Source organism: Oryctolagus cuniculus, chromosome 1 (assembly GCF_964237555.1).
Source record: "Oryctolagus cuniculus chromosome 1, mOryCun1.1, whole genome shotgun sequence".
NCBI lineage: Eukaryota > Metazoa > Chordata > Mammalia > Lagomorpha > Leporidae > Oryctolagus > Oryctolagus cuniculus.
Window position 1 is genome coordinate 128,332,792 of NC_091432.1, and position 26,651 is coordinate 128,359,442.

Sequence of the window (26,651 nt, forward strand, 5' to 3'; positions counted from 1 at the left end):
TTTTGTTAGGAGTAGAGTACTGAGACTGGTCTCATCCTACCATTGTCTACAGGGAAAGCAGAACTGGACTTGGCATGATTGTTCACACAAGAGTGACGAGTCCACATGTGTCTCAGTGCACACCTGGGAAAGCCATGGTTATGGAGCACAATGGCATCCTATCCCCAAACATGCAGAAATAGTAACTTCATACTATTGTTTCTGTAATACTGGGATTAAAAGATATGAACAAACATTTCTTTCTGGCCATTCCTGGTCAAACACTGTTCCAAGTTTACTTACTGGTCCTCTCATCATTCCCTCCCCTCAACCCCTGGCAGTTCTCAGCAGAGCCGCACACAAATCTGTGTCAGTGCTGCCCAGCCTAAGGGATATGACGCTGGTTTTCGTAAGCAGGAACTGCATTTATGTACCGGTAAGAGTGCAGTTAGGAGACAAACAGCTGTGTGAGAACAGGGACACAACCCTAAAGACAAATGAAGTCATTTTCCCAACATTAGTTTCATTCTTCTTGAATACTGCGTATAAAATTAAAATGACAAGCAACAGAAACCCTGTCCTAAATAAAGGAAGGTCCTACTGAATGCTGGATTTATGTTTAACCTTTATTTATTTCAGAAAACTGTACACTTCTTAAAAATCTGCAATTATAAATAATAGAAAAAATATTACAGTCAAAATTTTGTTATTAACTCTGGGAAAATATGTACTATAAGGAATTCAAACAAGCTAACAGAAGCTTGACATATACAAGAAAGCTGCAGTTCTTGAGTTGTGTTTTTTAAAAACTAGATTATGGCTTAATAGGAATGGACTTGACACTTTTCAAATAGAGTAAAGTTATAATATAAAATAGTTGAAGTTTAGGATAAGAAAATCTAAATGTGGTGTTTCTCTATTATTTTACAAATTTTTAACCACACAATTCATTTCATTAAAAGAAATACAAAAGGTCTGCCAGCTAAGCACAGGTGAGCCATTAGAGAATGGCGGCATCCAAGGACAAGCTTTGGGGTTACCTAGTGAAGCACCACTTGAGGCAGGCAGGAGGCAGTCCATCTGCCTGCCCACATGCATGAGACACCCGTGTTTCTCCACTGTTCCCGACCGCTGCTGTGCTGCCATCACGCACACAAGCTGGCCTGCATCGCCAAGGTGCTAGGTACACATGTGTGTGGAATTCATGGATGACATGAGCAGTTCTGTTACCTGCAACGTGAAAGGCCCCATGTGTGGGGACGACTGCTGGCAGGCTGGGCCGAGCTTGTGGCTGGGTCCTGGATGTGGGGCTCGGCCCACTGGCCCACAGAGATGATCCGCGATGGTTTGTACGTAATAGAAAAGGGGAGAGAAGAGGAGAAAAGAAAAAGTCTCCTCAAACTCTTGCCTTCCTGGCACTTCTGGAGCAGGCTTCAGTTGGCTGTTTTCAGGGGTGTCTTTCGCTGGGACCTCCTGCTGGGGGGTGGGTTGTCTTTATTCCTGGCTGGAGACTGCACATTCCACTGCTGAGGCTGTGGAGGCCTGGAGAATTAAAAGACACACACTCTGGCACTAAGAGGGAAAAAAAACCTGATGAGAACATCTACCTCAAAAGGAACTCGAGTAGACTTACGGTTTGTCCGGCAATGATAAACACAAAATGTCATTTCCGTGGCTCTGTGTTTCAGCTTTCTCTGAAAGGAAATCAAGCACAAACTCAGCTTCCCAGAACACGCAAAGGCAGCTAGCCTAACGGACAGAGAGGCAGAACTTGCCTTTGGCTGAAAAAGGAGTCCGTGGTGTCCCTATGTAGCTGACCCCTGCTCCAAAGGTGACATCATTGATGGTCTCTGGGGAAAGGGGAGAAACACCACAGTTAATAAGAAGCTGGCAGAAGACATCCACAGTCAGCTGAGCAAGCAGGTCAAAGAGTCTGCTCTGGGTTTCCTGCATTCCCTACGTAGCATCTGAGTGCTCAGACCTCAACTTGACCCAGGACTTCATACTTCACAGGGCTGAAGGCTCCTTCCAGCCAGGCACTCTCCCTTCACCTGAGCCCCGCTGACCAGTCCTCTTCAGTTTGCTCTGCTGGCCTCGGAGCATCCACTGCTCACCTGTTTGGCCTTCCGCCTGCACTGGTGTCTGCCTTGACTAGCCCCTCCTCCAGCTCAGATGCCTCTCGGAGCCAGCGCTACACTTCCTACTGCACCTCCCCTGAACTCTCTGCGGCTACCTCACCACTCAGATTATTCCTCCTCCTTCTGTTTTTATTTTTTTCCAAGATTTTATTTAAGAGGCAGAGTTACAGACAGAGGGAAAGACGGAGAGAAAGGTCTTCCATCTGTTGCTTCACTCTCCAAATGGCCGCAATGGCTGGAGCTGGGCTGACAAGAAGCCAGGTCTCCCATGAGGGTGTAGGAGCCCAAAACCTTAGGTCATCTTCTACTGCTTTCCCAAGCCATAAAGCAGAGAGCTGGATTGGAAAAGGAGCAGCTGGGACACGAACTGGCACCCATATGGGATGCTGGCATCTCAGGTGGAGGCTTAGCCTACTATGCCACAGTGGCAGCCCCTGCATGTTCCTTCTGTGTTCCTAGCCAGTAAATGGCCCGGCCATGCTAGAAATACCAGGCATCGCTAGCCATTCCTCCACGTGAGATCAGTGACCAAGTCCTGTCAATTCAGTCTTCTCAGTTTCCCTTCATCCCATCACCGTGCTCCACCTCACTGTGCTCATCTCACCCGTCACCCTTAATCCCTCACAGTGCTCCCCACCCCACCAGGGCCACTCCTCTTCCAGTCCCCCTTAGGAGGCAGGAGAGCACAGACAAGCAGATGGTGTGACTTCTGCCTCTGGGGCCCTTAAGTTGCTTCACTGCTGACATGGGAACCAAGACCTACCCACCTTCTAGGGAGGTTGTGTAAAGTGCTCAGTGCAGGACCTGGTACGAGGTAAGTGCTGATGAGTTAGTGACCGCTGGGCTGCCTTACTGGCTGCATGCCTGGTGTCGCTGGTACAGCACCTGCCCTGCTCAGGCACCTCTCAAGCACAGCTAAACTCTGTCCTCTGAGCTGGCCCCGAGACACCTTTGGTTTCCTTCCCTTGCTAACACGCGTGTGTGTAGATCCCTGCTCTCGAACAGGCTCTGGCCTATCACGCTTGCATGCCTAGCTGCTCTGCCTGCCCTCCCCCCATCTATATAGCACACCAGACTGTCTTAGAGACTGGGGGGGGGGGGTGCAGCCTTGCCCCACCGGGATGTGGCCCGTCACCTTGCGTGAGCTTCCATAAGCAGCTCAGAACAGCACAGGCACAACACTGCTGACGCCGAGCCAGAGCCCTGCCCTTCTTTCTGCGACACGCTGGGAAGCGAGCTTTAGAATTCCTGCCATTCCCCCACACAGAGCTGCCTTCTGAGTACTGACTGTATCTTTCTAGTCTACATTGTAAAACCCATCAGTGTACCATGGTCTGTGTACCCAAGAGCTACTCAGGCATTCTTAATAGACAAGGGAGGAGAATTCTGGTTCACTGCCATGAAAATAGCTCAGTGCTGCGTGCTCCTGTTCCTGTGAGGTCTCCCCTGGTGCTCCCGTTTGAAATCCCTCCTCACACTCTGTGCCCTCCCTGAGTGGGTTCCCGGTAGTGAGCTGCATACCTGTACTTTGCACCCATGCACCGGCTCTTGGATCCCTAGTGCACTAGGCTTAGAATCAAAGGCAGAATTGTCTTTGGCACCTGAACTTCAGCAGTAAGAGGAACTCGCTACCATTCTCTCACCCTCCTCGGTTAAAATCCTAGCTGTGACAATTACTCTCTTCCACTGAGCAAACCACTGTTTGTGAATACTCCTGGTGTGTGGTAACAGTTGAACTAGTAGCATCTCCTTGGTAGCTTTGCAGAGCTGAGATCACTTCCTGACAGTCAGACCCACTTAAGGTACGTCGTAAGAATGTGCATTTATAAACCACAGAGAAAACAGGATGGAGTGATTCTTGGTTCTCTAATAGGAGACGCTCCTGTAAGGACGTCTTCCTGGTTCAGAATAAAGACTGATGGGCAGAAGTCGCATCTTTAGGAGTCCTATGCCGTGGAGCCTCGAGGAGGAACGAGAGCAGCACGACCCAGGGACCCCTAGGAGCAAAGACAGCGGCAACACGCACCCGAGGGCAGCATGAACGCACCACGCCAGGTGTCCCGCCCAGGAACACCTGCTGCCGGGACACCCACCCACCAGTGCGATCAGGGCTCAGTGGAGAGCACAGCTGAAATGAGATGCACCCTCCCCGTCTCTCCAGCATATGGCACCCCGCTGCCAAAATAGAAGCACTGCTGCCCCTGAGCCAGGAACACAGAAAACTTTTGTTGGAAAGAGGCTAATTTTTTACATACATAACATTCCACCTGTTCAGCATAGGCGCAGGAAGCCAAAACTACCCACTGCCTTTAATGGCAAAAGCCGTCAACGTTTCAGCTGTTGTCTGGGGAGATGTGGTGCAGAGTTCTGTTCCTGAGTCTCGCTGAAAAGGGGAACCGGGATGAACTTTATCTGGAACCCACTATGTATCTGGGAGCTGCCAGCACCACAATAACAGAACCAACAGGCAAGCTGCTAGAACCCAGCGAGCAAACGTGAGCTGACTGAGGGCGACTCGTGGGCGGCCTGGCACCTTGCTGCCGTGTCATCACAGAGATGAACCGCGGTCACGATGGTCCTGCAATGCCCCCAAGGTCAACTGGGGAAGTGAGGCTATAGTCAGAGGCCTGGCTCAGCTCCCCACCCTGCCGTGCAGCAACCATGGAACAGAGCTCTGGTTCACAGCCACCAGCTTCCAAGTACCGCATGGCCTCGTGGAGCTGGCGGAGAGAAAACAGCAAGCGCACACAACAAATGTGTGGGCACTGCTGAGAGGGCCAGGAGGTGCGGGACGGGGCCTGCTGTAGCCTGAGGGGCTGCGGTGAGGGCACATGGAGGCTGAGTCAGGCAGGAGTGTGGTCTGATGCAGGCTCCCTGTGATGCCGGCACATGTCTGGGGTGCAGAGGGTGAGGGTCACAAAGGGACACCCTGGGCACAGCTGTACCAACTTTCTCATGCTATTCTCCTCTTCCCAAAATAGTGTTTCTTATGGGACTTGCAGCCATAAGAAGCTGTAAAGCAAACAATGGGATAAAATATTCTTCCAACGCCCCTCTACTGGGGTCTTCAAAACATTCATGGAAAGTGCATACTGTGAAAAAACTATGCATGGATTTCAATCTTTTTTTGCACCAAGGCAAACTTATCTTTTAATTACATTTTCTGAGAACTGAATGAAGCACCCTCATATTATGAAGCTGAAGGAAAAGCATGGGCCATGAAGCTAAAGCAGCAGACAGGAAGTGAGACGATGCAGGCTCCTGGCACAGCTGGCAGTGCAGCGCTAGACACACTGCTAGACACACTGCTGCCCCTCCAGTCTCAGTTTGCTCCGGAACTCCCGTGCATACAGATTAGTGCTAACAGCTGACCACAGCTCGGGGCCGAACCAGCAGCAAGGAGGGCTGCCTCTAGATGGCGCTGTCTGATAGTCACATGACCTCTCTGGGGCCTCGGCTTCCCCTGTCACCCCAGAATCCCTCACAGGTTGCTATGAAGTGTATCTGGTTAATGGAAAGAGTACTTGCCAATCATTCACTAAGTGTTCAGTTAACAAAAGTCATAACTGCGAAACATGCAGTGTGAAAAATGCCCCATGTTGCTGAGTATCAGGAGGGCTCCTATCCAGTTAAAGGAACCGTCTTGTAACTAAAAATTTTTACTATAGCAAATACATGAAGACAGAGGCAAGACTAAGAGAAGCCAACTTATTCAAATTAGTTACTTACTCTCAGGGGTGCTGATGGCTCGTTTAGTGACAAGGTCAATAGCTCCATTGGACACTTGCTCCAAACTGTATGAAGATGCTAGGATGTAACACAAAGGTTTGATCTGTTCAAATAACCCACAACATGCCAAGGAACAAAACAACCAGATGAGAACAACATAACATGGACAATAAAGTTAAAATCTCCAATATTTAAAGTGTTCTTATAAAGAAGTAATTCAGAAAAAAATACAAATGAATGAGAAACATGAAGGGAAAAAAATCCATTCTCACCAGGATCTAAAGAACAGGAAATTAAAGCTATACCATTGTGGGGCTATAAAGCTCAGTCCAGACATGACAAAATTATAAAGCCAGTGCCTCTAAGTAGGAAGTGGACACTAGTGAGCCATAATCAAGAACACAGTTTGGAGGGGTGCGCATGTGACAAAGCAGTTAAGACTCTGGGAGGCAGCAGATCACTGACTGCCTGCCACTCGTATGGGAACCACGGATTGAATTCCAGGCTCCCAACCTTGACTCCCCAGCTGTTGTCGGCATTTTTGGAATGAATCAACAGATAAGAGTTCTTTCTCTATTTCTCTGCCTCTCAAACAAATAAAACCCCAAAAATATGAAAGATTTTAACACTACTACTAAAAATATAAATATATAACAGGGTAAACTATGGAGGATAGCCTGATGCTATCACAAGTCTTTTTTTTTTTCCCCAGATTTTATTTATTTTTTTGAGAGGTAGAGCTATAGATAGAGAGAGGGAGAGACAGAGAGAAAGGTCTTCTATCTGGTGGTTCACACCCCAAATGGCCGCAACAGCTGGAGCTGAGCCTATCTGAAGCCAGGAGCCTCCTCTGGGTCTCCCACACGGGTGCAGGGGCCCAAACACTTGGGCCATCTTCCACAGCTTTCCCAGGCCATAAGTAGAGAGCTGAATTGGGAGAGGAGCAGCCAGGACACAAACCAGCATCCATATGGGATGCTGCCACCACAGGTAGAGGCTTAGCACTGGCCACAGCACTGGCCCCTATCACAAGCCTTTAAAATATTCATGACCTTTGATGGCTGGGAAAAATCAGGATATCAAAACATCAGAAAACCCTTCATTTCCAAGAATAGGGCAGTAATGAATATGCTTTGGGACTTCCACGGGATGGAATGCTACAGAATCACTAGTGGAAGTTCTGAAAGAAGAGTTCATGGAGAAAATCTCACTCACTGCTTATTATTGTGTGCACAGGGAAGCAGATTATTTATAAATGATACAAGTAAATGTATAAACAAAACTGTGTGTGCAGTAGGAACACTGCCATGGTGAGGTCTGGAGTTTGCTCCATTTGCCAAATCTCTTAGCACAAATATACACTGCTTTATTACCCACAATCCTAAATCTTCAATTAATATTGTTTAAAGATGGGAAAACAGAAACCATTTTAAAAGGAGTAAGTAGCAGCCTGTTTTATTTGTAAGCTCTCACTCTGTCTGGGGCCAACCCAAAGGCTTACCGTGATTGCTTGTTTTGTCCAGGCTTTCAGAATTTAAAGCGAAAGGCACAACTCCCAGGCTCCGGCTCTGATGCCTGCTCTTTGACTCCACTGCTTTCTTGACGGAATTCAAGATCGCAATGGTGCTCAGGGACATGGGCCTGTGGAGAACAAGAAGCCACACATGGGGACGTTCACAGTGCAGGCCCTGCAGAGGCAGCACAGACACCACCGTGCCTTCCCATGTCCTTCCCAGAGCACGGCTCATCCGCACGTGCCTTGACCTCTAAGGGAGGGTGTGCTGATGCCTGGCGGGGACAGCAGATCCTGGGGACGGTAGTGGAGAACCGTCCTTGGCTGCCACACTGAGCTCTCTACCTGGCTTTGGGCATTAACATTTTCAATGGTCCCATTTCTTGTGTAGGAGGCAAGGTTGGTGCATGGCCAGTGCTTGACCAGGGAGTTGAGGGCTGGCGCACGGCAGGGAGCACAGCAGGATTTTCTTGGCCAGGGGGAGCTGGCGTTTCTAAGCCTGGAGCAGCCTGTTAAGAGAAAAGGAATCGAATTGTCATGTGCTGTGAGCAAGTCCATACAAAATGTATCTTAATATCGCATCAGCCCTAGGCAAGCAGAACTTTCTCTTCAGAAACAGAGAACTACTAGAAAACTGCCCTGCGAGATGTAGCATTAAAAACAACGGGAAGTGCAGTTCGTCCTCTTCTCTTTTTAACAGAGCAGATCTGTCTGGAATCCCCAGGGCAGGGAGAACACAGTGAATGTGGGGAGCAGGGAACCCAGCAAGACCCCAGGGGACACCGTACCCTAAGAGGTGAAAAGACTGCAAATACTCAGCACGTCAAAGAGACCTGGGTGTCCACAGCCTTGGGCATCAGAAGTTCTGCCCCCTGGTGGCATCTTGCTCTCTGGGCATGTGTAAGTTTCTCCACATTCCTATCACAAGACTTCCCCGGGAGTCCCTGTGACACGGCCCTGGGGGAGGGCAGGCCTCAAGGTATCACAGGCAACAAAGGAACTGGGCCGTGGCCAGCAGGCAGCATAAGGTCTGACTCTTGCCGCAGAGGGCAGACTGGAGACCTGGTCACGCTTAAGGTGGAAGCCTCCTGTCTACCTGCACTGCTTGCGCCCCGTCGGCACTGTCTGTGGTCCTAGTCGCCTCCGCCAGTTTGGCCAGCTCTTGCTCTTGGGCTAGCTGTTCGTTGTACTTCTTCATGTCGTACTCAAGTTCTGATGCCAGTTGTTTGTCAACAGCGAAGAAGTCCTTGACTTCATCCCGGTAATCCTGCATCACCTCCTACAACACACCAGAAGCATCCTTTAATGTTTCCTTGGGTAGAAAAACAAGCCTATTTTATAAATAAGACTCCTATTTCTGAGGACAGCCTTTCTACTGCAGTAACTAACAGGTTAACACATCAAGGAAACACTAACTGCTCTTAGCGTGGACCACAGAAACAAGTGAACAGGCTGTGAGATTTCACTAATAGCTCTGATCTCTTAGGAAGCTTCTCGTCTCTGCTTCCCGTCAGGCCAACCTCCCAGTGCCTCCTGGGGGAAAGTCACGGTTCTGGCTTAGACAAGGTTCCTGGGTGTGTTACAGGACATGGTGCAGCCTGAGAGTGCTCATCTGTCTTGGTTAGTGTCCCCCTCTGGCTCCCCATTGACCATGGCCATGCCTGGGTCCCATCTCTGTGCCCTCCTGCGAAGATTTAGGTCCACCTGGGTAAGACATTCTCAGGTCTTCCAGGGGGCTGCCAGGGACACAGCCTCACTCCTAAGAGAAACCACAGCAGAGAACAGCATTGCAGGGAGACAAGGATCCACGGCTGCTCCAGCTGGGAGGGAGGAGGGAAACCCACCCTCCCTTTCAGCTGCTACTAAGAGTGGGTTCCACAGAGGAGGAAGAGAATCATGGCAGCCACAGACATAAAGCACCTTTGGGGCACCCTCTGCAGATGTGATCAGAAATAGGTGTATGCTTGTCTGAAGTGTTTAGGTGGTCTCATTAGCTTCTCAGTGCCTTTTTTTTCCCCTGAGGCTTAAAACAGGGCAATAAAAATGTAAGAATGGGGTGTACGTTTGGCAGTGGCTAACATGACGCTTAGGATGTTCACATCTTATACTGGAGTGCCTGGGTTTGAGTCTGGTTCTGCTCCTGATTCTAGCTTCTTGCTAATGTGCACCCCTGGGAGGAAGTAGTGATGGCTCAAGTAGTTGGGTCCCTGCCACCCACATGGGAGACTTGGATTGAGTTTTAGGATCCTGGCTTTGACCTGGCCCATCCTGGCTGTTGTAGGTGAACCAGCAGATGGGAAATCTCTCTCTTTCTCTGCGCCTGTCTGTCCCTGTCTTTCTGCCTTTCAAATAAAAATTAAAAAAAAAAATAAATATAAAGTAATCTAAAGTTCTCATTTTTTCCATGCAGTGAGCCTATCTTTCCCACCTTAACTTCCCTAGGATAAAAGCTATTTGAAATACTATGTCAATACAATGTCAATTTTGCTGTAGCAATTTTTGGAAAAAGAAAATTCTTTCAAGAGGAAAAATGCATAATGTGAACAGAGAAATGACTCCGTTCAATTAAAGGAAAAAATGCTGGAATAATTTCTGGGTGAAAGATTTTTCCAGAAAAATCTGAGGGCTTGTTTAGGTCTGTACTGTGAGTAAACACACCATGGCTTTGCCTGCATGGAGCTTCTCGGGGTTCTCCTATTGCATAATAGAATCTCCAGCCCAGGGATGGTGTTGCCCAGGTTGGTGGCTGGTGCCCAAGTCCCCAGACATGCTGTCACAGGACAGGGCAGTGACTCCCTGAGCTTGCCAATCTGGGACTGCAATACCCTTCACAGGAAGTGCTGAGATGATGACTCTGTCACAGATCCCAGTCGAGAAAGTCTTCAAAATGGAATTCAACCCCACTAGGACTCACCTGCTCAGCACAGCGAGTCAGCTCGTCACAGACTCTGCCACGTGAGGAAAGGACAGCTTTAGGGGAGCCTCTGGCCAGACCCCCCATCCTCTCTACAATCGTCACAGGCCTGTGTGACCTGGGTATTGCTAAGTAAACCCACATGCACTGTGAGTCCTGACTGTACACTGTCCGTGGCATCATAACTCACAGGAGACCCTAAGGAAAGGACTGGTGCCTGGGCAGTGGTGACTGTGGTCTGCTCCTCACTTACCCTGAGATAGTTCATGAGCTCCCGCAGAGCTGGGATCTTATTTTTCTCCAGCACAGTCTTCAGGGAGATGATAATTGGAATGATATTTTCTATGAAATTTCTCTTCTGAACCTGCAGTGACACAAAGGCCTGCTTTAGATGCGTAGACTTCAGAGTGACAAGCAAGTTTCCTTCATCAGCTCTCTCCACACAGCCGAGCTCACACGCCCAGTTTATTTCTAATCTTTGGTTAAGACGCTTGGGGTGTACATAACATAGTGCTGTACGAGACCTTGCGAGCACAGCTAGCCAAGGAGGGTGGGGGCACACACTGGGCGTATCTTCTACGTGAGGAAAGGGAGTTAGAGCTGTGTTGAGTAACTTGAGAGGCAGCTCCAAATCTTCACATGAAGCCATAATGGGCCCTGAGCTCTGGCTCCACATCCAGTTTCTCCATCCCATCCCCTCCCCTCTGGGATGAGAACTGGCTCGCTCTGGCTACTGAAAAAACACTTTATATTCCCATGGGGCAAATGATAAAGGTCTAAAAATGGCTGAGCATGAAGGCAGTTGGTTTGGCTCATCTCTCTCCCTTTCTCCTTGTTCTACATTTATGCAGCTGTATACCAACCCACACAGTGCTCCAGATTTACACAGAATTACCTGATTTAATCAAGTCCTCAGAGTGTGTAACTTCAAGGATCACTAATCATAAACATTTCATAACAAACCTCTCAGAATTAAAAATAACTCATTATATGTGGTGCACATGTAGTAGTGGTTACGATGCTGCCTGGGAGGGCCATCGCACATCCCGTTTGGGAGTGCCTGGGTTCAAGTCCCAGGTCAGCTTCTGATACAGCTTCCTCCTAATGTACCAGTGATGGTTCCAGTGTTTGAGTCCTTGCCTCCCATGTGGTTTGGAAGATCTCTCCCTGTCTTTCTGTTGTGTGTGTGTCTCTTTGCTTTTCAAACAAATACAATTAAATAAAAATTTAAAAACATCCTCATTACAGTAGCCTCCATATCCACTCTTCTGAACTTGCGCAGCCTCTTTCTTATTTAAAGCCACCAGTGTCTGACCTGTAAACCAGTCATTTCTACAGGCTTATGAGAGTTCCTAGAAAGGGATGGACACAGGTAGACAAATAAACGATTTCATAAATCTGAATCTGAGGGCACGAGTATTCTTACAAAGCAGCCTAACTGCATTCACCAACAAGTTTCATACTGCTTCTCTAGACCAAACAGAGGTGACCCGTGGGAAGGAAGGGGTGAAGCAAGGAATCCTGACCAGCAGGGGTATGTCCCTGTTAGTAGCAAGGAGTTAAGGCCCTGTAGATGGAGGATGGCTGCGTAGGACAGAAGGGGGAGCCAGGAAGGAGCACTGGAGGCTTCTTGGGCAAGATGATCCTTGGGAGGCTGGCGCCGTGGCTCACTACGCTAATCCTCCGCCTTGCGGCGCCGGCACACCGGGTTCTAGTCCCGGTCGGGGCGCCAGATTCTGTCCCGGTTGCTCCTCTTCCAGGCCAGCTCTCTGCTGTGGCCTGGGAGTGCAGTGGAGGATGGCCCAAGTACTTGGGCCCTGCACCCCATGGGAGACCAGGAGAAGCACCTGGCTCCTACCATCAGATCGGCGCGGTGCGCCGGCCGCGGTGGCCATCGGAGGGTGAACCAACGGCAAAGGAAGACCTTTCTCTCTGTCTCTCTCTCACTGTCCACTCTGCCTGTCAAAAAATAAATAAATAAAAAATTAAAAAAAAAAAAAAAAGATGACCCTTGGGGTGTAGAGGGATCAGGTGAGAAAGCGAGGCTGCTGCAGAGATGCAGTGTAAGGGCAAAGAAAAAGGCAAGTATGTCCACAGCTGAGGGCTGGAGACATAGCCAGGCCAGGAGGCAGGATACTGGATGGGGCGAGGGCAGGCACACTAAGTTCTGTACACCCTGAAGGAGAATCAGAGAATTCAAAGATGACAGGGAGTCACCAATGCAGTCTTTAAAGATTTCACCAGTGACGTCTAACTTATATATGATAAACTTACCAATTTTAAGCAAACAGTTCTGTGATTTTCATCAAAGTGTACACAAAGTTACCAGCACCACACAGCACTCACAGTCATACTAACACGTTCCTTGCCACCCATCGTGATCAATCTGCCTCTAGCCTACTTTAAGCAGGGGACTAAAATGAGCAAATCTGTATTGAAAAAAATACTGTTCTGAGAGCAAGGTAATGCACAGCCCACAGCAGGAAAAAACTAGAGACAGAAAGGGTGCTAAGGAAACACTTGGAGATGGCACAGACTTAGATAAAGCCAGACCACACAGGCAGGACCAAACAGGGTCAGACCAAACAGGTAGGACCCCATGGCAAACTGGATTTGACAAAAGGCTATTTCTTTGGGTCAAAAGTCATAAGGGGTCAGGTGGGAAATTCAGATTGGCAATGGAGGCCAAGCACAAGAACATGGGCCTGTCGAGGACTGTGGCAACCAGGCTCCTGCCCAAAGTCATTCCAACTCAAACCTCACACTCGCTGGCCAAAAGAGCATGTGCCTGGCATGCCAGCCTCCACCTGGGGAAGCACCAGGCTCCCTGGATAAACTGGTGGACAATGGATTGTGTGAAAAGAGACACAGCACAGGAAAATGAGACGATTGGTTCTGTTTTGATGATAAGAGTGAGACACCTTGGCATGTCAAGGCCAGCAAGGGGAACTGGGTTCAGGTTCACAAAAAGCTGGAACTCCAAACAGGTTAAGAATCAGCAGCACACAGGAGAGAGCTAAAGCCAAAGGTTCGGGTGAACACAGGGCCTCGGGCACAGCACCGAGAGGTGCAGTGTGGAGAAGCCAGTGCCAGGGCTCCTCAAGAAGAGCAACACTCACTTGGGAGATGAGCTTTTTCTGGGCCTCCTGCATGACGGCATTCGCCAGAGCCATGTCATCTTCTTCCATAAGCAGGTCCTTATCTGGTTTAGACCTCATGGCCAGAAGCTTGATTTCCTTGGAGCTGAGGACCTCAAATGTATCTGAGAGCAGCTCACTGGCTTCCATGTCCAGAGGGAGGACACCGTCGGCAAAGCACGCTGAGAGGAAGAGAAGAGGATCAGCCTGGGGGGCACACCAGCCCCTGGGGGGCAGGGCAAACCCCAAATCCCAGAACTGTGGGCCATGTGGGGCTGCCAGGGGTCTGCATGGGGCACAGCAGGTGCCAAAGGACAGAAGACAGGTATCCCTGCAGCACTGGGACACCCCTTGCTGCAGACCTGCTGGTGTATCATCAACACAGCAGAGGTTTCAAAACACACTTTACTCCAAACACATCAGGCCTACCCAAAATACTAAGGCAGATTTTGGAAGTGATGTTGAATCGCTGTTCATCTGTGAAGTATTCCAGAAGAAACTTGTAGATTTTCATTCGTTTCTCTTTGTTTGCTTTTCCCTTCAGTGAAAACAGCCGCTTCTCTCTGTGGCAGAACAGAACAATTTACCACGTTACGCGGGCACAGGTGACAAGGATTCAATGCAGTACTTCCACAGCATCCTAAAAGCTGTATGCCAAATTCCCCAGTGCACTGACGAGATTCCAATGTGCACCACGAGATTTCTCTCAGCAATGGGGTCTTAGGCTGGAATTTTCTTATGTCACTCTGCCAAGGAAGTGACGACCACCACCACAAACACCTGGCTCAGGGTTTGTGTCCAACACCTGCACATGCCACAGCGACGACCACGGCTGCTCCACTGACCTCTCTGACTGGGAGAATTTGTTATACTTCTCATGCTTCTCATAGTTGTTGAAGTGGAAGATGCACTCAATGAAGTGCTGGAAGAACATGACAGGATTCCTCTTCAGCAACAGGTGAGCCAGGCAAAACTCTCCAAAGCTGCAAAGAAGAAAACAAAAGAAAGAGACAGATTTGCTACCCGTAGTCGACCTCTGCAATCATACCACGAACTCTGCCAAACAGAAGAGGACTTGGGATGGGCACTGTGGCATAATGGGTTAACTGCCTGCATGCATATCTCAGTGCCTGGGATGGAGTCCCACTTCTGCTTCTCAACCAGCTTCCTGCTAATGTGCGTCTGGGAGGCAGCAGCGATGGCTCAAGTACCTGGGTCCCTGTCACCAATGTGGGAGATCCAAATGCAGTTTCTGACTGCTGGCTTTCACCTGGTCCAGCCCTGGCTGTTGCTGGCATTTGAGAAATAAGTGAACCAGCAGATGGAAGATCTCTGTCTCTCTACCTTTCAAATAAATAACAAAAAAAAAAAAAAAAAAAAAAAAAAAAGGGAGAGAGAGAGAGAGAACTACACTATAAATACGGGTAAGAGTTTCTAAGCCCATCCCAATAAACACCACGATGAGATAAGAAGCAAGGGAGATTTGGCTTCTTTCGTCTGTGCCTGCACAATAGCTTCCTTTGGCATCCAAGGTCAATGTAAAAGCTTTCTCTATAAGGTTTCATTTCTAGATTCTACCAAGGTGCTATTATCCAGTTTCAGCTGTAAGAAAAAAATAACCAACCAGCCTATTCTAAACTGCTGCTTCTCAACGGAGGTCTCAAGGCTGATCAAGTGACCAGGGTCACCTTAAAAAGAACACCTGGTCTCCATTCTCCACAATCACTAACAAAGAACAATTCTAGTAATGGAAACCGAGGGATTAGTGATAAGAATGTCAGCTGTTGGATGCAAGGGGCAAGTCCCCTCTGCAGTGACTGACTTTCCCTGATTTTCCATCAACAGCAAACCCTGGGCACTATCCTTCTATCTGCACCCCCAAACCTGGAAGGGGTTCTCTACATATCCGTCCAATACCCTCTGTGGTACACAGACCCCTAGGAGCACACCAAGATGAAGGGAAAAATTCTAACATGTTTCCAAAGCCAAATATAAACAGACAAAAGCCTGACTGCCTGCTGGCTTCTGTTTTACTGTGACAATGAGAAGGCTAAGGCATTGGATTGGCTTGTGGGTCACATGAGCTACTGCAAGGCTGGGGATGATCCATCCAAGCCACAGAGAACAGTATCTTAATCTCATTGCAGAGCTCAGAGGTAATTCGCACCAGGAGTACCAGTCAGCCCTCCACAGGACAGGAATGTTGACAAGGACAATCTAAATGGTGTGCACGTGGCTTTGAAATGCTAGGACTTTGCACTAGGACTAGGATTGAGCCTCTCCTAATGGTGTTCTTTGGTTAAGATTCACACTAATCTATTCACGGCAACATGTCATATCACGATGGAAGGAAGCCTAGATAAAAATCCCATAGCAGGGCCAGCGCTGTGGCACAGCTGGTTAATGCCCTGACTGAAGTGCCAGCATCCCATATGGGCACCAGTTCAAGACCTGGCTGCTCCACTTCCAATCCAGCTCTCTGCTATGTCCTGGGAAAGCAGTAGAAGGTGGTTCAAGTTCTTGGGCCCCTGCACCCGCATGGGAGACCTGGAAGAAGCTCCTGGCGCCTGGCTTCGGATCAGCGCAGCTCCAGCTGTTGTGGCCAGTTGGGGAGTGAAGCAGCGGATGGAAGACCTCTCTCTCTCTCTCTCTCTGTGTAACTCCAACTTTCAAATAAATAAATTAATTAAAAAAAAAATCCCATGGCAGATGATCACATTTTGATATTCATTCAGTAAACAGGGAAGCAGCCTGACTTATAAATATGCAAACAAAGAAAATACAATTCTAATTAATAAAGGCTGTTCCTTGTGGAGTTTATTAAGGATGGCACAGGGCACCTGTTTGATCTGAGTAATCAGTGTGTTCTGTGCAAACTGCATTATTCAGTGATGTGCTTTGAAAGGCAAAGGTCAGACACGAGATGAAGTTCTTTCTAAACAAGCGTTACTTTGGGAAACCCTCTATGAGAAGGGAGAAAACCACTAAGCAAATAAAAAAATCATCTCCCAGGGCAGGCATTTAGCACAATGGCTAAGATGCCTTCTGTATTGGAGTGCCTGGATTTGAGTCCTGGCTCCTCCACTTCTGATCCAGCTTCCTGTTAATGTGCACCCTAGGAGGCAGTAGTGACGGCTCAAGAACTTGAGTCCCTTCCACCCATGTGGGAGACCTGGATGGAGTTCTGAGCTCCTGGCTTTGGACCTGGTCCAGCCTGGGCATTGGGGAGTGAACCAGTGGATGGGAGATCTCTCGGTCACTTTCTCTTTCTGCCTTTCAAATAAAGGGAAATAAAGATGTAAAAATAATAATAGCAAATGATAAGTATGTCCCCTCTGTGGATTTTCTCATAGTAAACCTGCCATGGAATAGCAGTTTCCACATTACCCTGAACTTCCTCCTCAGACTTGAAGTCATGCACCCAACAGTGTGAAGGCAGGACTTGGTGTCATATACCAGTCTACTCAGAGTTTAGGTTGAGAATTCATACGGGTGGGAGAATATTGCAGAATCCATGTCCTACTGAAAAACTGGCCTAAGCAACTATACAAAGGAATTCAACTGTATCAACAACTGTGCCAGGGTTCTTATGCTCAGAAGGAAAGCAGAGTCATGGAGCAGTCTATCACAAGATCCCTGAAACCATTCAGTGAGTGCTGGCCAGGCCTAACCTTGCTACTGCGTTTACTGGGGCTTCATTAAAGGGCAAGTTTCAACCTTGATCAGATGGGACTTACAGATCCTATGAACCTGATGACTATTTTATTTTTGCTTACCTTCTAAAAAGTTAAAAAAAATTAACATTCCAAGCACCGCCACCCAGAACATTCCTTTAGAGCAACAGAAAGTGGCACCTCTCCAAAATCTAGATCTGAAAACATCACTGACTCTTAAGAAACCTCAGTAATCAAAGGGGTTGGTCTGCCTCCTTCTCAGCCGCTCCTCACTCTTCAGGGGGAGTCCACAGGACCAGGAGGAATCACACCAGCGACTGCGGGACATCACCTAGAGGTCTGACACAGTAACTGCGTTGCATGGAAAACAACTCAGTCTGCGTAATAACCTCGTAAAAGGAAATGATTATCTCTTACTAAGAACTGAAACCAGGGATCCAAACAGCCCAATGAGGCCACAAAGGAAATGCAGTCTGTTTACTTATGTTCTCAGTTTTAGTAGCAAATATAAAAATCAGGTTTTCTGGGGCCAATACTGAGGCATAGTAGGTGAAGCTGCCATCTGCAACACTGGGATTGAGTCCCAGCTGTTCCATTTCCTATTCAGCTCCCTGATAATATATATAGGAAGGCAGTGGAAGACAGCCCAAGCACCTGGGCCCCTGCCACCCACATGGGAAACCTGGATGGAGTTCCAGGCCCCTGGTTTTCGCCCAGCCCAGCCCTAGCTGTTGTGCCCATTTTGGGAGTGAACCAGTGGATGGAAACTCTCTCTATGTCTCTACCTCTCTGTTACTGTGCCTTTCAAATAAATAAAAAAAAAAAAAAATCTTAAAAACTAAAACAAAAAAAACAAAACTGAATTCCTTCAGATTTCTTCCTGAGCCAGGTACCATTCTGAGCAAATGTTTGCTCTAGGAAAGCCACTATTAATGGCTTCCTACTCTTGATTTGGCCAAAAACATCAATCTACTTCAGGTTAGGACTGGGGCCCAGCACCATTTCTCCCAGAATTCCAACTGAAACTGCAGCAAGTGACTTTCCATATCCTTGTTTTCTTGTCATTTGGCTTCTCTACATTGCTGTTTCTTCTTTCCTTGTCTTCAGACCATCTACTGTGCTCTAGTGGGTAGACAGCTGCTACAAGTACAATACAAAGTGTGTGGCCAAGTGTTCCAAGGAAAAGACAGCTGAGGGAGGGGGCAGGGAAGGAGGGGAGAGGGCTGGCTCCTGGTTCCCACACGGCTCCTCCATCCGGTTCAGCTGCTGCAGTCGGCCTCTCTTGTCGGCTCCCGCCCCTCCCTGAGGTCTGGTTCCTGTTTCCTTCTCCATTTCAGGAGTGTCTTCAGTATCGAAAGGAGAGCTCATCTGACACCCTCATTGTAGGTCTGGTGTTGTTATGTTCAGTTTCATCCACTGTGTACTCTGTGCCACACTCCGCAATCACGTCGTGGTCTGTGTCACTGCACTGCCATTCAAACAGCCGAGAGAACAGGCTGCCTTGCTGTCCAGCTGACTCCCTCATCCTCCCCAGCTGTTCTGTAATATCACAGAGCTCTCCAGATACCTGAGTACTTACTTGGCTTCCAAATCAAGTCATGTTTGTCTTTTCTCCCTTTTCTATCTCTGTAGTCCATTATTTTAGTCGCTTTCTTGTCTGGAAACTCTCTGGCCTCTGTGTTCTTGCACTTCTGCAACATTTGCTTGCTACTTTGCTATCATCTTGTAATGATTACTACTCTACAAGGCCACCACCTAGTGGGCAGAGGGGAAAATGTATCATGCAGTACTGCAGGCCCCAAATTTCAGTGACCAGTTAAAAGTGCAATGTAAATTTGCTCATCCCAGAATCTTTGAGAAATCTAGTTGGACACAATAATAAATTCAAGGGGCTGGTACTGTGGCGTAGTGGGTAAAGCTGCCACCTGCAATGCTGGCATCCCATATGGGCGCTGGTTCAAGACCCAGCTGCTCCACTTCCAATCCAGCTCTCTGTTATGGCCTGGAAAAGCAGTGGAGGATATCAAGTCCTTGGGCCCCTTCACCCATTTGGGAGACCCGGAGGAAGCTCCTGGCTCCTGGCTTCTGATCGGCCCAGTCCCAGCTGTTGCTGCCAATTGGGGAGTGAACTATTGGATGGAAGACCTCTCTCTCTCTCTCTCTCTGCCTCTTCCTCTCTGTAACTGCCTTTCAAATAAATAAATGAATCTTTACAAAAAAAAATTCAAAAAGCTCTGTCACTATAGCTTCTTCATAAGACTACTATTACCAAATACACAGGGAAAATTAATATATGTAATATAAACAGATGGGCCTGGCTTTTGGCCTAAACATCTAGGCACAGTACAGAACCAGTCATGAGTAAGTATTATGAAGCCAATGTATAGGTAGGAGCATGCGGTAAAGCAACTTGGTTCCCTTCCCAATTATACAAAGAGGAAGAAAGCGCTTTAGTCTGAGCTTTCTGCTTCTGGTTCTACAGAGTATTAATTAGAACATTAACCTTCCGCTAGTTTATTATGTGAAATGTTCCTCCTTGGAAAATTACACCCAAAGAAAACCAAGCAGAAACTCTTCCATGGAACTCAGACTAATTACTAGTGACAATATTTAGAATCAGAGGCACCTATTATTATAAGCTATTTATAGTGAGTGAACTATAAAGTATGAAGGCCTTTCCCCACTAAGGTGGCTTTCACCATGGCATTCAACATGCCATTGTCCAACTGCAGACTTGCATAAAGAAAAATTATTCATACAATCTAGGGTGGCACAATCTTTTAAAAAATGATAGAGGAACAGGAATCGACAATTGGCCACGTTACTCCCATCCCCCCAATTCTCAGGGAGCCTTGTGAGCTGTACACTCCGTTTCACACTGTGTAATCCTGTCTTCATTCCTCGAATTTCTCCATTACAATTTCTGTACTTAAAGTCTGAACTCTTTATCAAAACTCACATTTTGGCTGGCGCTGTGGCTCGAAAGGCTAATCCTCCGCCTGCGGTGCCAGCACCCCGGGTTCTAGTCCCAGTCGGGGCGCCAGATTCTGTTCTGGTTGCTCCTCTTCCTGTCCAGCTCTCTGCTATGGCCCGGGAGTGGAGTAGAGGATGCCCCAAGTGCTGGGGCCCTGCACCTGCAAGGGAGACCAGGAGAAACACCTGGCTCCTGGCTACAGATCAGCGTGATGCACCGGCTGCAGCACGCCAGCTGCAGCGGCCATTGTGGGGTGAACCAAGGAAGACCTTTCTCTCTATCTCTCTCTCTCACTGTCCACTCTGCCTGTCAAAAAATAAAAATAAATAAACCTCACATTTTTGGAGACTAGAAATCACCTGAGTTAACTCAATAGTTGATGCCAAATTTTCTATATAGTTTAATAGGATAAAGGCAGGTGCTATTCTTCCCTACTCCTTTAGCAAGAGCATACAACATTTGCAAATGCAACCAATACCAAGGTTATTTCATGATGAATCTGGACATGTTCACTTTTTTAATGTGTATAACAAATAAAGCTGTTTTCCTAGTATAGTTTAGCATTTCAAAAAGCAGCTCATTTTCCTGGCAGCTACCAAAAGCTCACTAAATCCTAAATATATGAACTCTAAGCCAACACGACAGAAACCTAGTGAATACCAGAAATCAGGTAAACTGCTCAACTGTCCAATATGTGAGGGAAAGACTTACCTGGCAATGTCTGGGTGTGAATCTATCAAAGTACTGACAAATCGAAAGAACAGAGAGCCCTTCCATTTCACAAACTCTTCCTGTACAAAGAGAAACCGGCATATTTCAGGACAAATTTCAACACATAAACCTCCGATGTATCTGATCACACAAGCACCTGTTGATGTTCCTGTGTGTGACATCACACCTGCCAGCTATGGGTCTGTGGGCACGTGAGCACAGACATTAGCACTCGTTCCCCCTCATCTTGAAAGCACCCACCATATATTACAAAGAGGTGCAGAGGAGCAGGAGGGTAGAACAGACTGAAAGCACGTGGCTTCCCAGGGAGAGAGCCACTGGCACTCCGCAAGGTGCGCACTGCATGGGAAGAGGAGCATGTAAACCATGTGAGAGTAGATGTACAACCAGGTCAAATGCTTTCTTAAATAAAATGACTTTCTTCTCAATGCATAAAAAAAAAATCTAATGCTCTATAGAACATTATAGTCCACTGAGCTCTTCCACACATTTGACACTGTGAGAGAACCCAGCACAAACATTTTATAATGAAGAAATTAAGTATGAGAAACATGAACTTTTCCAAGGTCAGGAGAATGACTGAACTGCAACTGCCTAATGTTTTTTTCTCTACATGGCACTGATCTGCAAAATCAAAATTTCATACTGCTTGACAGGATGTGTGAACAAACACTTAAAACCAATATCCATAAGTAATGATCTGTTTAAAAGGTTGCACTGAACATTAGAAGAGTGGTACTCTAAACCAGAGATGAGGCTAATTATTTGTGGATTCTACTACAAAGCAAGCACATTTCTTATGCTACCCAAATATTCCCTCAAATAAAAAGCAACGGTGGAGAAGAAGGAGGAGAGGTCTAACTCACTCCGTACCTGCAAGAGGTTGGTGAGCAAGATGAGTGTCTGCTTTCGGATGAAAGGGTCTGGGTCCTTCAGACACATGGCGATGTTAGGAATATACTTGTCCACCATGACAGTGTACCGGATGCAGAGATCACACATGACAATGATGACGTTGTTGCGGACAGCCACATCTTCACAAACCTCAAGCTCTCGGACAAGGGCTGGGATGCTCTTTTTGGCAAGGTCCTCGTGCTGCAGGCACAGTTTCCCTGTTACAGAAGACAGGATGCTGTCTTGATTCTGCTGTATCCTAACTCCATGCCTAAATTTTCTCCAGGTTTATCTTGCTATGGATCATATTTAAGCCAAGTTAAGAGATCATGTCCACTGTCACAGACCAGAAATTAAAGGCAGAAGGACCCATCTTAAATATTAGAAAGTTCAAAATACCTTAAGGAAAAATAAGTTATATCAGGGGTTTCATAAGCTGCATGTTATGGGATAGTCTTTACATTAATAAAACTACCTTCTTTTAAAAGTCAACATTGGGATGCTGCATTTACCTATTTACCTGGAAAATGACTAACAAGGCCTAACAGGTGATACATTTTACTTCTGGTTATACATATACTCCAGGGAGCTAAGTATCTTTAATGAATTTGAAGTTTAAGCTAGATAAGTAGGAAAAAATGCTCATCTCATTTATTTGATGTTGTTCATAGTTATAGGAGGGCTGTTGAGTTTTATTTGTTTATGTTTGTTTTGTGGTCTGAGTAAGTTTTGCTCTTATTCTCAATTCTTAGATATCTGAAAAATAACTATTATTAGAAAAAACATTCATAACTCTTCTCTGACAAAAAGTATTCAGCCAAACTAAGGGAAAACAAAAACAGTTCAAATTATAGCAGAGGTCAATGTTTCTAGGAGCAATCTGAGTTCATGAGTTCATCTACCAATTCTAGAAAGTATTAAATAAACCATCTCCTTTTATAAAACAACTTCAAATTTATTTTTCATTCCCAGAACTCAGCGAAGTACCTAGAATACTGTTTTGATAAACAGACTTCATGGTGCTATATTATGAGCATAAAAAGTCACAGGAACAGATATATTTGTAACAAATTAACATAATCCTACTAGAACAACAGCTCCTCATGAAGAGCCTTCTGAGTCTCCTGGTCTTGGGTCTCTGTTAGGCCTGCAGAGCTTGTGGAGTAAGAGTTGGACAAAGCGTAAGCATGGCAGTGCACACCACACTGACATGGCTGGAATTGTTCAGGAAAAGAGCTACCCATGGAACCAGACTGCGTAACCCCACATTAGTCTTACCTAAGGTGATGACAGCATGTGCTCTAATCACAGACGGCATGACAGAGCCTCTGACTTGGGAGGGTGGCTGGCTGGCTGTGGCATGGGAAAGGAGAAAGATTTATTGATGGTCTCTCAGCAGTGACTGCAGTCTCACAACACCCCTGTAGAGAGTATGATTTCAAGGCCTCACCGTGATCTGTATCAGCAGAGGAGGCCAGGATGGACTGAATCAGAAGGAAGACTCGCTTCTCCACACTGGCAGGACACAGCTGGGCTATATCCCCTAAGGTAAAAATGTACTTCACCTATAATGAGAAACGGTTTCACAATAAAAACAAGGCAAAAGAAAAATGAATACTTGCTAGACCAAGAACATGTCAAAGGCATACATTTTGGCCTCCAAGTTAAAAAAATTTTTTTCTGTTGTTTCATAAACATATGGCCATTGCAAAAATCTGGGGCTGGCGCTGTGGCGTAGTGGTTAAGGCTGCCGCCTGCAGTGCCTGCATCCCATATGGGCGCCAGTTTGAGTCCCAGCTGCTCCACTTCTGATCCAGCTCTCTGCTATGGCCTGGGAAAGCAGTAGAAGATGCACCAAGTCCTTGTGTCCCTGCACCCATGTGTGAGACCCGGAAGAAGCTCCTGTCTCCTGACTTAGGATCAGCGTAGCTCCAGCCGCTGCGGCAAACTGGGGAGTGAAGCAGTGGATGGAAGACCTCTCTCTCTCTGCCTCTCCTCTCTGTGTAACTCTGTTTTTCAAATAAATCTTTAAAAAATAAATAAATTCAATCACTACTTAATGAAACTCAAAACTAGAATGAGATATAACTTTTTCATCTAAACCCAGACACTTCCACAGATAAAAGGGGTTGCTGTTATTAACAATGACGTTATAACAGTGCAAGCCAGAATTGCCTTGGGTAATCTGGGACATTGAATCATCTACTTATAATCCCATTACCCAAAGATGGTAACACTACTTTTCTGTATTACTTCCTTTTCAAACATTTCTATATTATAATCACATAGCTTTATACTTGCTTTTTCTAAACATTTACCAATCATATTATTTTGACGTTCCAATTATTACTTTGTATATTTGGTATTTTTCATGTCAATATATCCAACAAGTAGGTGCAGTAAGTATGCCATTTAAAAATGACAGACATCATTATAATTTATTTCACCAATCTACTACCAATGGACATTTACCTAACCCTTTCTTATTGTTTATATTAGCTCTGGGGAACCCCTTTGTAACTGTGAATACTGTTCAATTTCCTCATATGTGAAATCCAGGGTGACGGTATATTTGAAAACATATTTCCAAATTTTTCTCCAGATTATTTACTATCCAGAACCCCTACCCAGCACAAACACAAACACCTGCTCCCTAAGCCACTGCTACCATGTGTTTATCAATGGCATTTAATTTCACAGTGATGTTTTGTTTACCTCAAAAATGGAGGGGTGATACTGAACAGAAATATGTCAAATGAAAGTTTATAAGACAAGAAAGCCAATAAATACACGTGGGTTTAAACAATCTTGAACATCCTGTATCTCTTAATGGATTAAATAAACATTTCAATTCTACTGAAATAAGCACAACACCTAGGGTCAAACTCGTCCATTTGTGTTTTGAGTGAAATATTTAACATTTCAAACAACATCTGAGGAGGGAAAACTCACTGGTCAGGAGAAACATTTTCCTCAATGAGGGCAGTGACTGCCCAAATGAATGAGAAGAGTAAGACCTTCTAGAATCCTAAGTCACATCCACGCTACACACTACACATCATGGTACTTGTAACACAAGTGTTCCTGTAATGACCGTGTGGCACAGTGGTCTTTTCCTTCTACACATTTACACCTGATCTGAAATCACTCAGAACTGTAAGAGCTAGGCTGGCAAAACAGGAACTGAACACAGAAAAGAAAGACTCTACTTATTTTAATAGACGTGAGAAATGGACGACTGTTTAAATGATGGCTTATACTGAAGAGAATCAGAGGCAGCTTATCTTTTTATTGTATAGCACCAGATGATGGAATCAGATTTACCAAAACACAGCCACTGAAATTGGCCAACTGGTTGGACATGACTGGATCCCAGAAGTCTCTTACATGGAAACCATTTCTAAAGTAGGGGTGCCATATATGACAGTCTTGCTGCTCCAAGGGCATCTGTGCTTTGAACTGTCAAGTCTCTCATTTTCTTTTAGACATTACTTTACAGCTATTCTCCATTTCCAAGTTCTGATGTTCAAACAGCTAAGAAGACATGTTACAGCATCTTGAAAAACCAAAACAATCCAAAAGAACATACACAATTTATTATTTTTCTACCTTATTATTTCTAAACTTGACTCTACCAGCTTAAAAACACATATTTTGTTTTTCCTATTGTAATAATATTTCTCATAGGGGCCGGCAGCGATGCCAGGATCCCATATGGGTACTGGTTTCTGTCCTGGTTGCTGCACTAGTGATCCAGCTCTGGGCTAATGGGCTGGGAAAAGCAGCAGAAGATGGTCCAATTGTCTGGGCTCCTGCCACCAACATGGGAGACCTGGATGAAGCTCTTAGCTTCAGCCTACATCAGCCCTGGCTGTGTGGTCACTTGGGAAGTGAACCAGTAGATGGAAGATCTCGCTGTCTCTTCCTTCTTTCTGTAATTCCAGCTTTCTAATAAATAAAATCTAACTGGATAAGTATATATCATCAAATTTTCCTCCATATAATAAGTATACAATAAAAAGAATGAACAAGTTGGCTGGCGCTGCGGCTCAATAGGCTAATCCTCTGCCTGCGTCGCCGGCACACCAGGTTCTAGTCCCGGTCGGGGCACTGGATTCTGTCCCGGTTGCCCCTCTTCCAGGCCAGCTCTCTGCTGTGGCCCGGGAGTGCAGTGGAAGATGGCCCAGGTCCTTGGCCCCTGCACCCGCATGGGAGACCAGGAAAAACACCTGGCTCCTGGCTTTGGATCAGCGCAGTGCGCCGGCCACAGCGCGCCGGCCGTGGCGGCCATTGGAGGGTGAACCAACGGCAAAAGGAAGACCTTTCTCTCTGTTTCTCTCTCTCACTGTCCACTCTACCTGTCAAAAAAAAAAAAAAAAAAAAAAGAATGAACAAGTTATCAATAAAAGAGATTCTTCTAAAAGCAGTTAAGTTCTAGGCTAGGAGAGCTCTTTTCTTGTTAGTATCATTTGAAGTGCACATTAAAAATCATCTTTAAAAAACTCCCATTGGTCTGAAAGAAGAGGAAGGAATGCTTAGGAAAAGCAGCTGCTTACCAACAGGTCTTCGTCCACAGTCCCTGCTCCATGTTCCTTCAAAACAATGTTGGAGAGGTGGTGCTCACAGGTAGACAGCACATCCCCACACACTTGCTTTAGCAGGTCCTACGGCGAGCCAAAGATCATCTCTGAAGGGCCCAGTACACCTCCCACAGTACCCACCAACACTGTGTTCTCATAACAAGCTATGATCTCCAACTGCACCAGCCATCATGCTTGAGTATCTTTCATCTTTCTGCAAACTCTCCCAAACCACAGTGACACACTTTTAATAATCTAGCTATAAGGGGCCAGTGTTATGGCTTAGTGGGTAGAACCTTCATCTGTGATGCCAACTTCCCATATGGCCACCGGTTCGTGCTGGGAGCTCCACTTCTGATGTAGCTCCCTGCTAATCGCCTGGGAAAG

The 26,651-nt window shown here is 46.5% G+C and overlaps 2 protein-coding genes across 5 annotated transcripts in view; one reads left to right on the forward strand and one right to left on the reverse strand.

The window, feature by feature from the left end:
- Positions 1-26,651, forward strand: part of JAM3 (junctional adhesion molecule 3) — a 159,633-nt gene that overhangs the window by 89,278 nt on the left and 43,704 nt on the right. Inside the window, exon 9 of one of the 3 annotated variants that reach the window (XM_008248363.4) lies at positions 13,955-16,108. The exons of the other annotated variants lie outside the window; for them this stretch is intronic. Within the exon in view, the coding sequence (XP_008246585.1) occupies positions 13,955-13,957 (3 nt within the window). The 3' untranslated portion in view covers positions 13,958-16,108. Of the gene's footprint in view, positions 1-13,954; positions 16,109-26,651 lie in introns of those variants that run through there. 3 annotated transcript variants of the gene reach the window in all.
- NCAPD3 (non-SMC condensin II complex subunit D3) overlaps positions 588-26,651 on the reverse strand; it is a 72,409-nt gene continuing 46,345 nt past the window's right edge. For both annotated transcript variants that reach the window (XM_051834481.2, XM_051834480.2), the window contains 16 exons: positions 26,241-26,348; positions 23,135-23,249; positions 22,963-23,037; positions 21,664-21,902; positions 20,770-20,849; positions 14,256-14,393; positions 13,840-13,973; positions 13,393-13,592; positions 10,527-10,637; positions 8,456-8,638; positions 7,705-7,868; positions 7,348-7,487; positions 5,847-5,924; positions 1,755-1,829; positions 1,613-1,673; positions 588-1,521 (listed from right to left, as the gene is read on the reverse strand). In XM_051834481.2, coding sequence (XP_051690441.1) covers positions 1,413-1,521; positions 1,613-1,673; positions 1,755-1,829; positions 5,847-5,924; positions 7,348-7,487; positions 7,705-7,868; positions 8,456-8,638; positions 10,527-10,637; positions 13,393-13,592; positions 13,840-13,973; positions 14,256-14,393; positions 20,770-20,849; positions 21,664-21,902; positions 22,963-23,037; positions 23,135-23,249; positions 26,241-26,348 — 2,010 coding nt within the window. In that variant the 3' untranslated portion in view covers positions 588-1,412. The remainder of the gene's footprint in view (positions 1,522-1,612; positions 1,674-1,754; positions 1,830-5,846; positions 5,925-7,347; positions 7,488-7,704; positions 7,869-8,455; positions 8,639-10,526; positions 10,638-13,392; positions 13,593-13,839; positions 13,974-14,255; positions 14,394-20,769; positions 20,850-21,663; positions 21,903-22,962; positions 23,038-23,134; positions 23,250-26,240; positions 26,349-26,651) is intronic.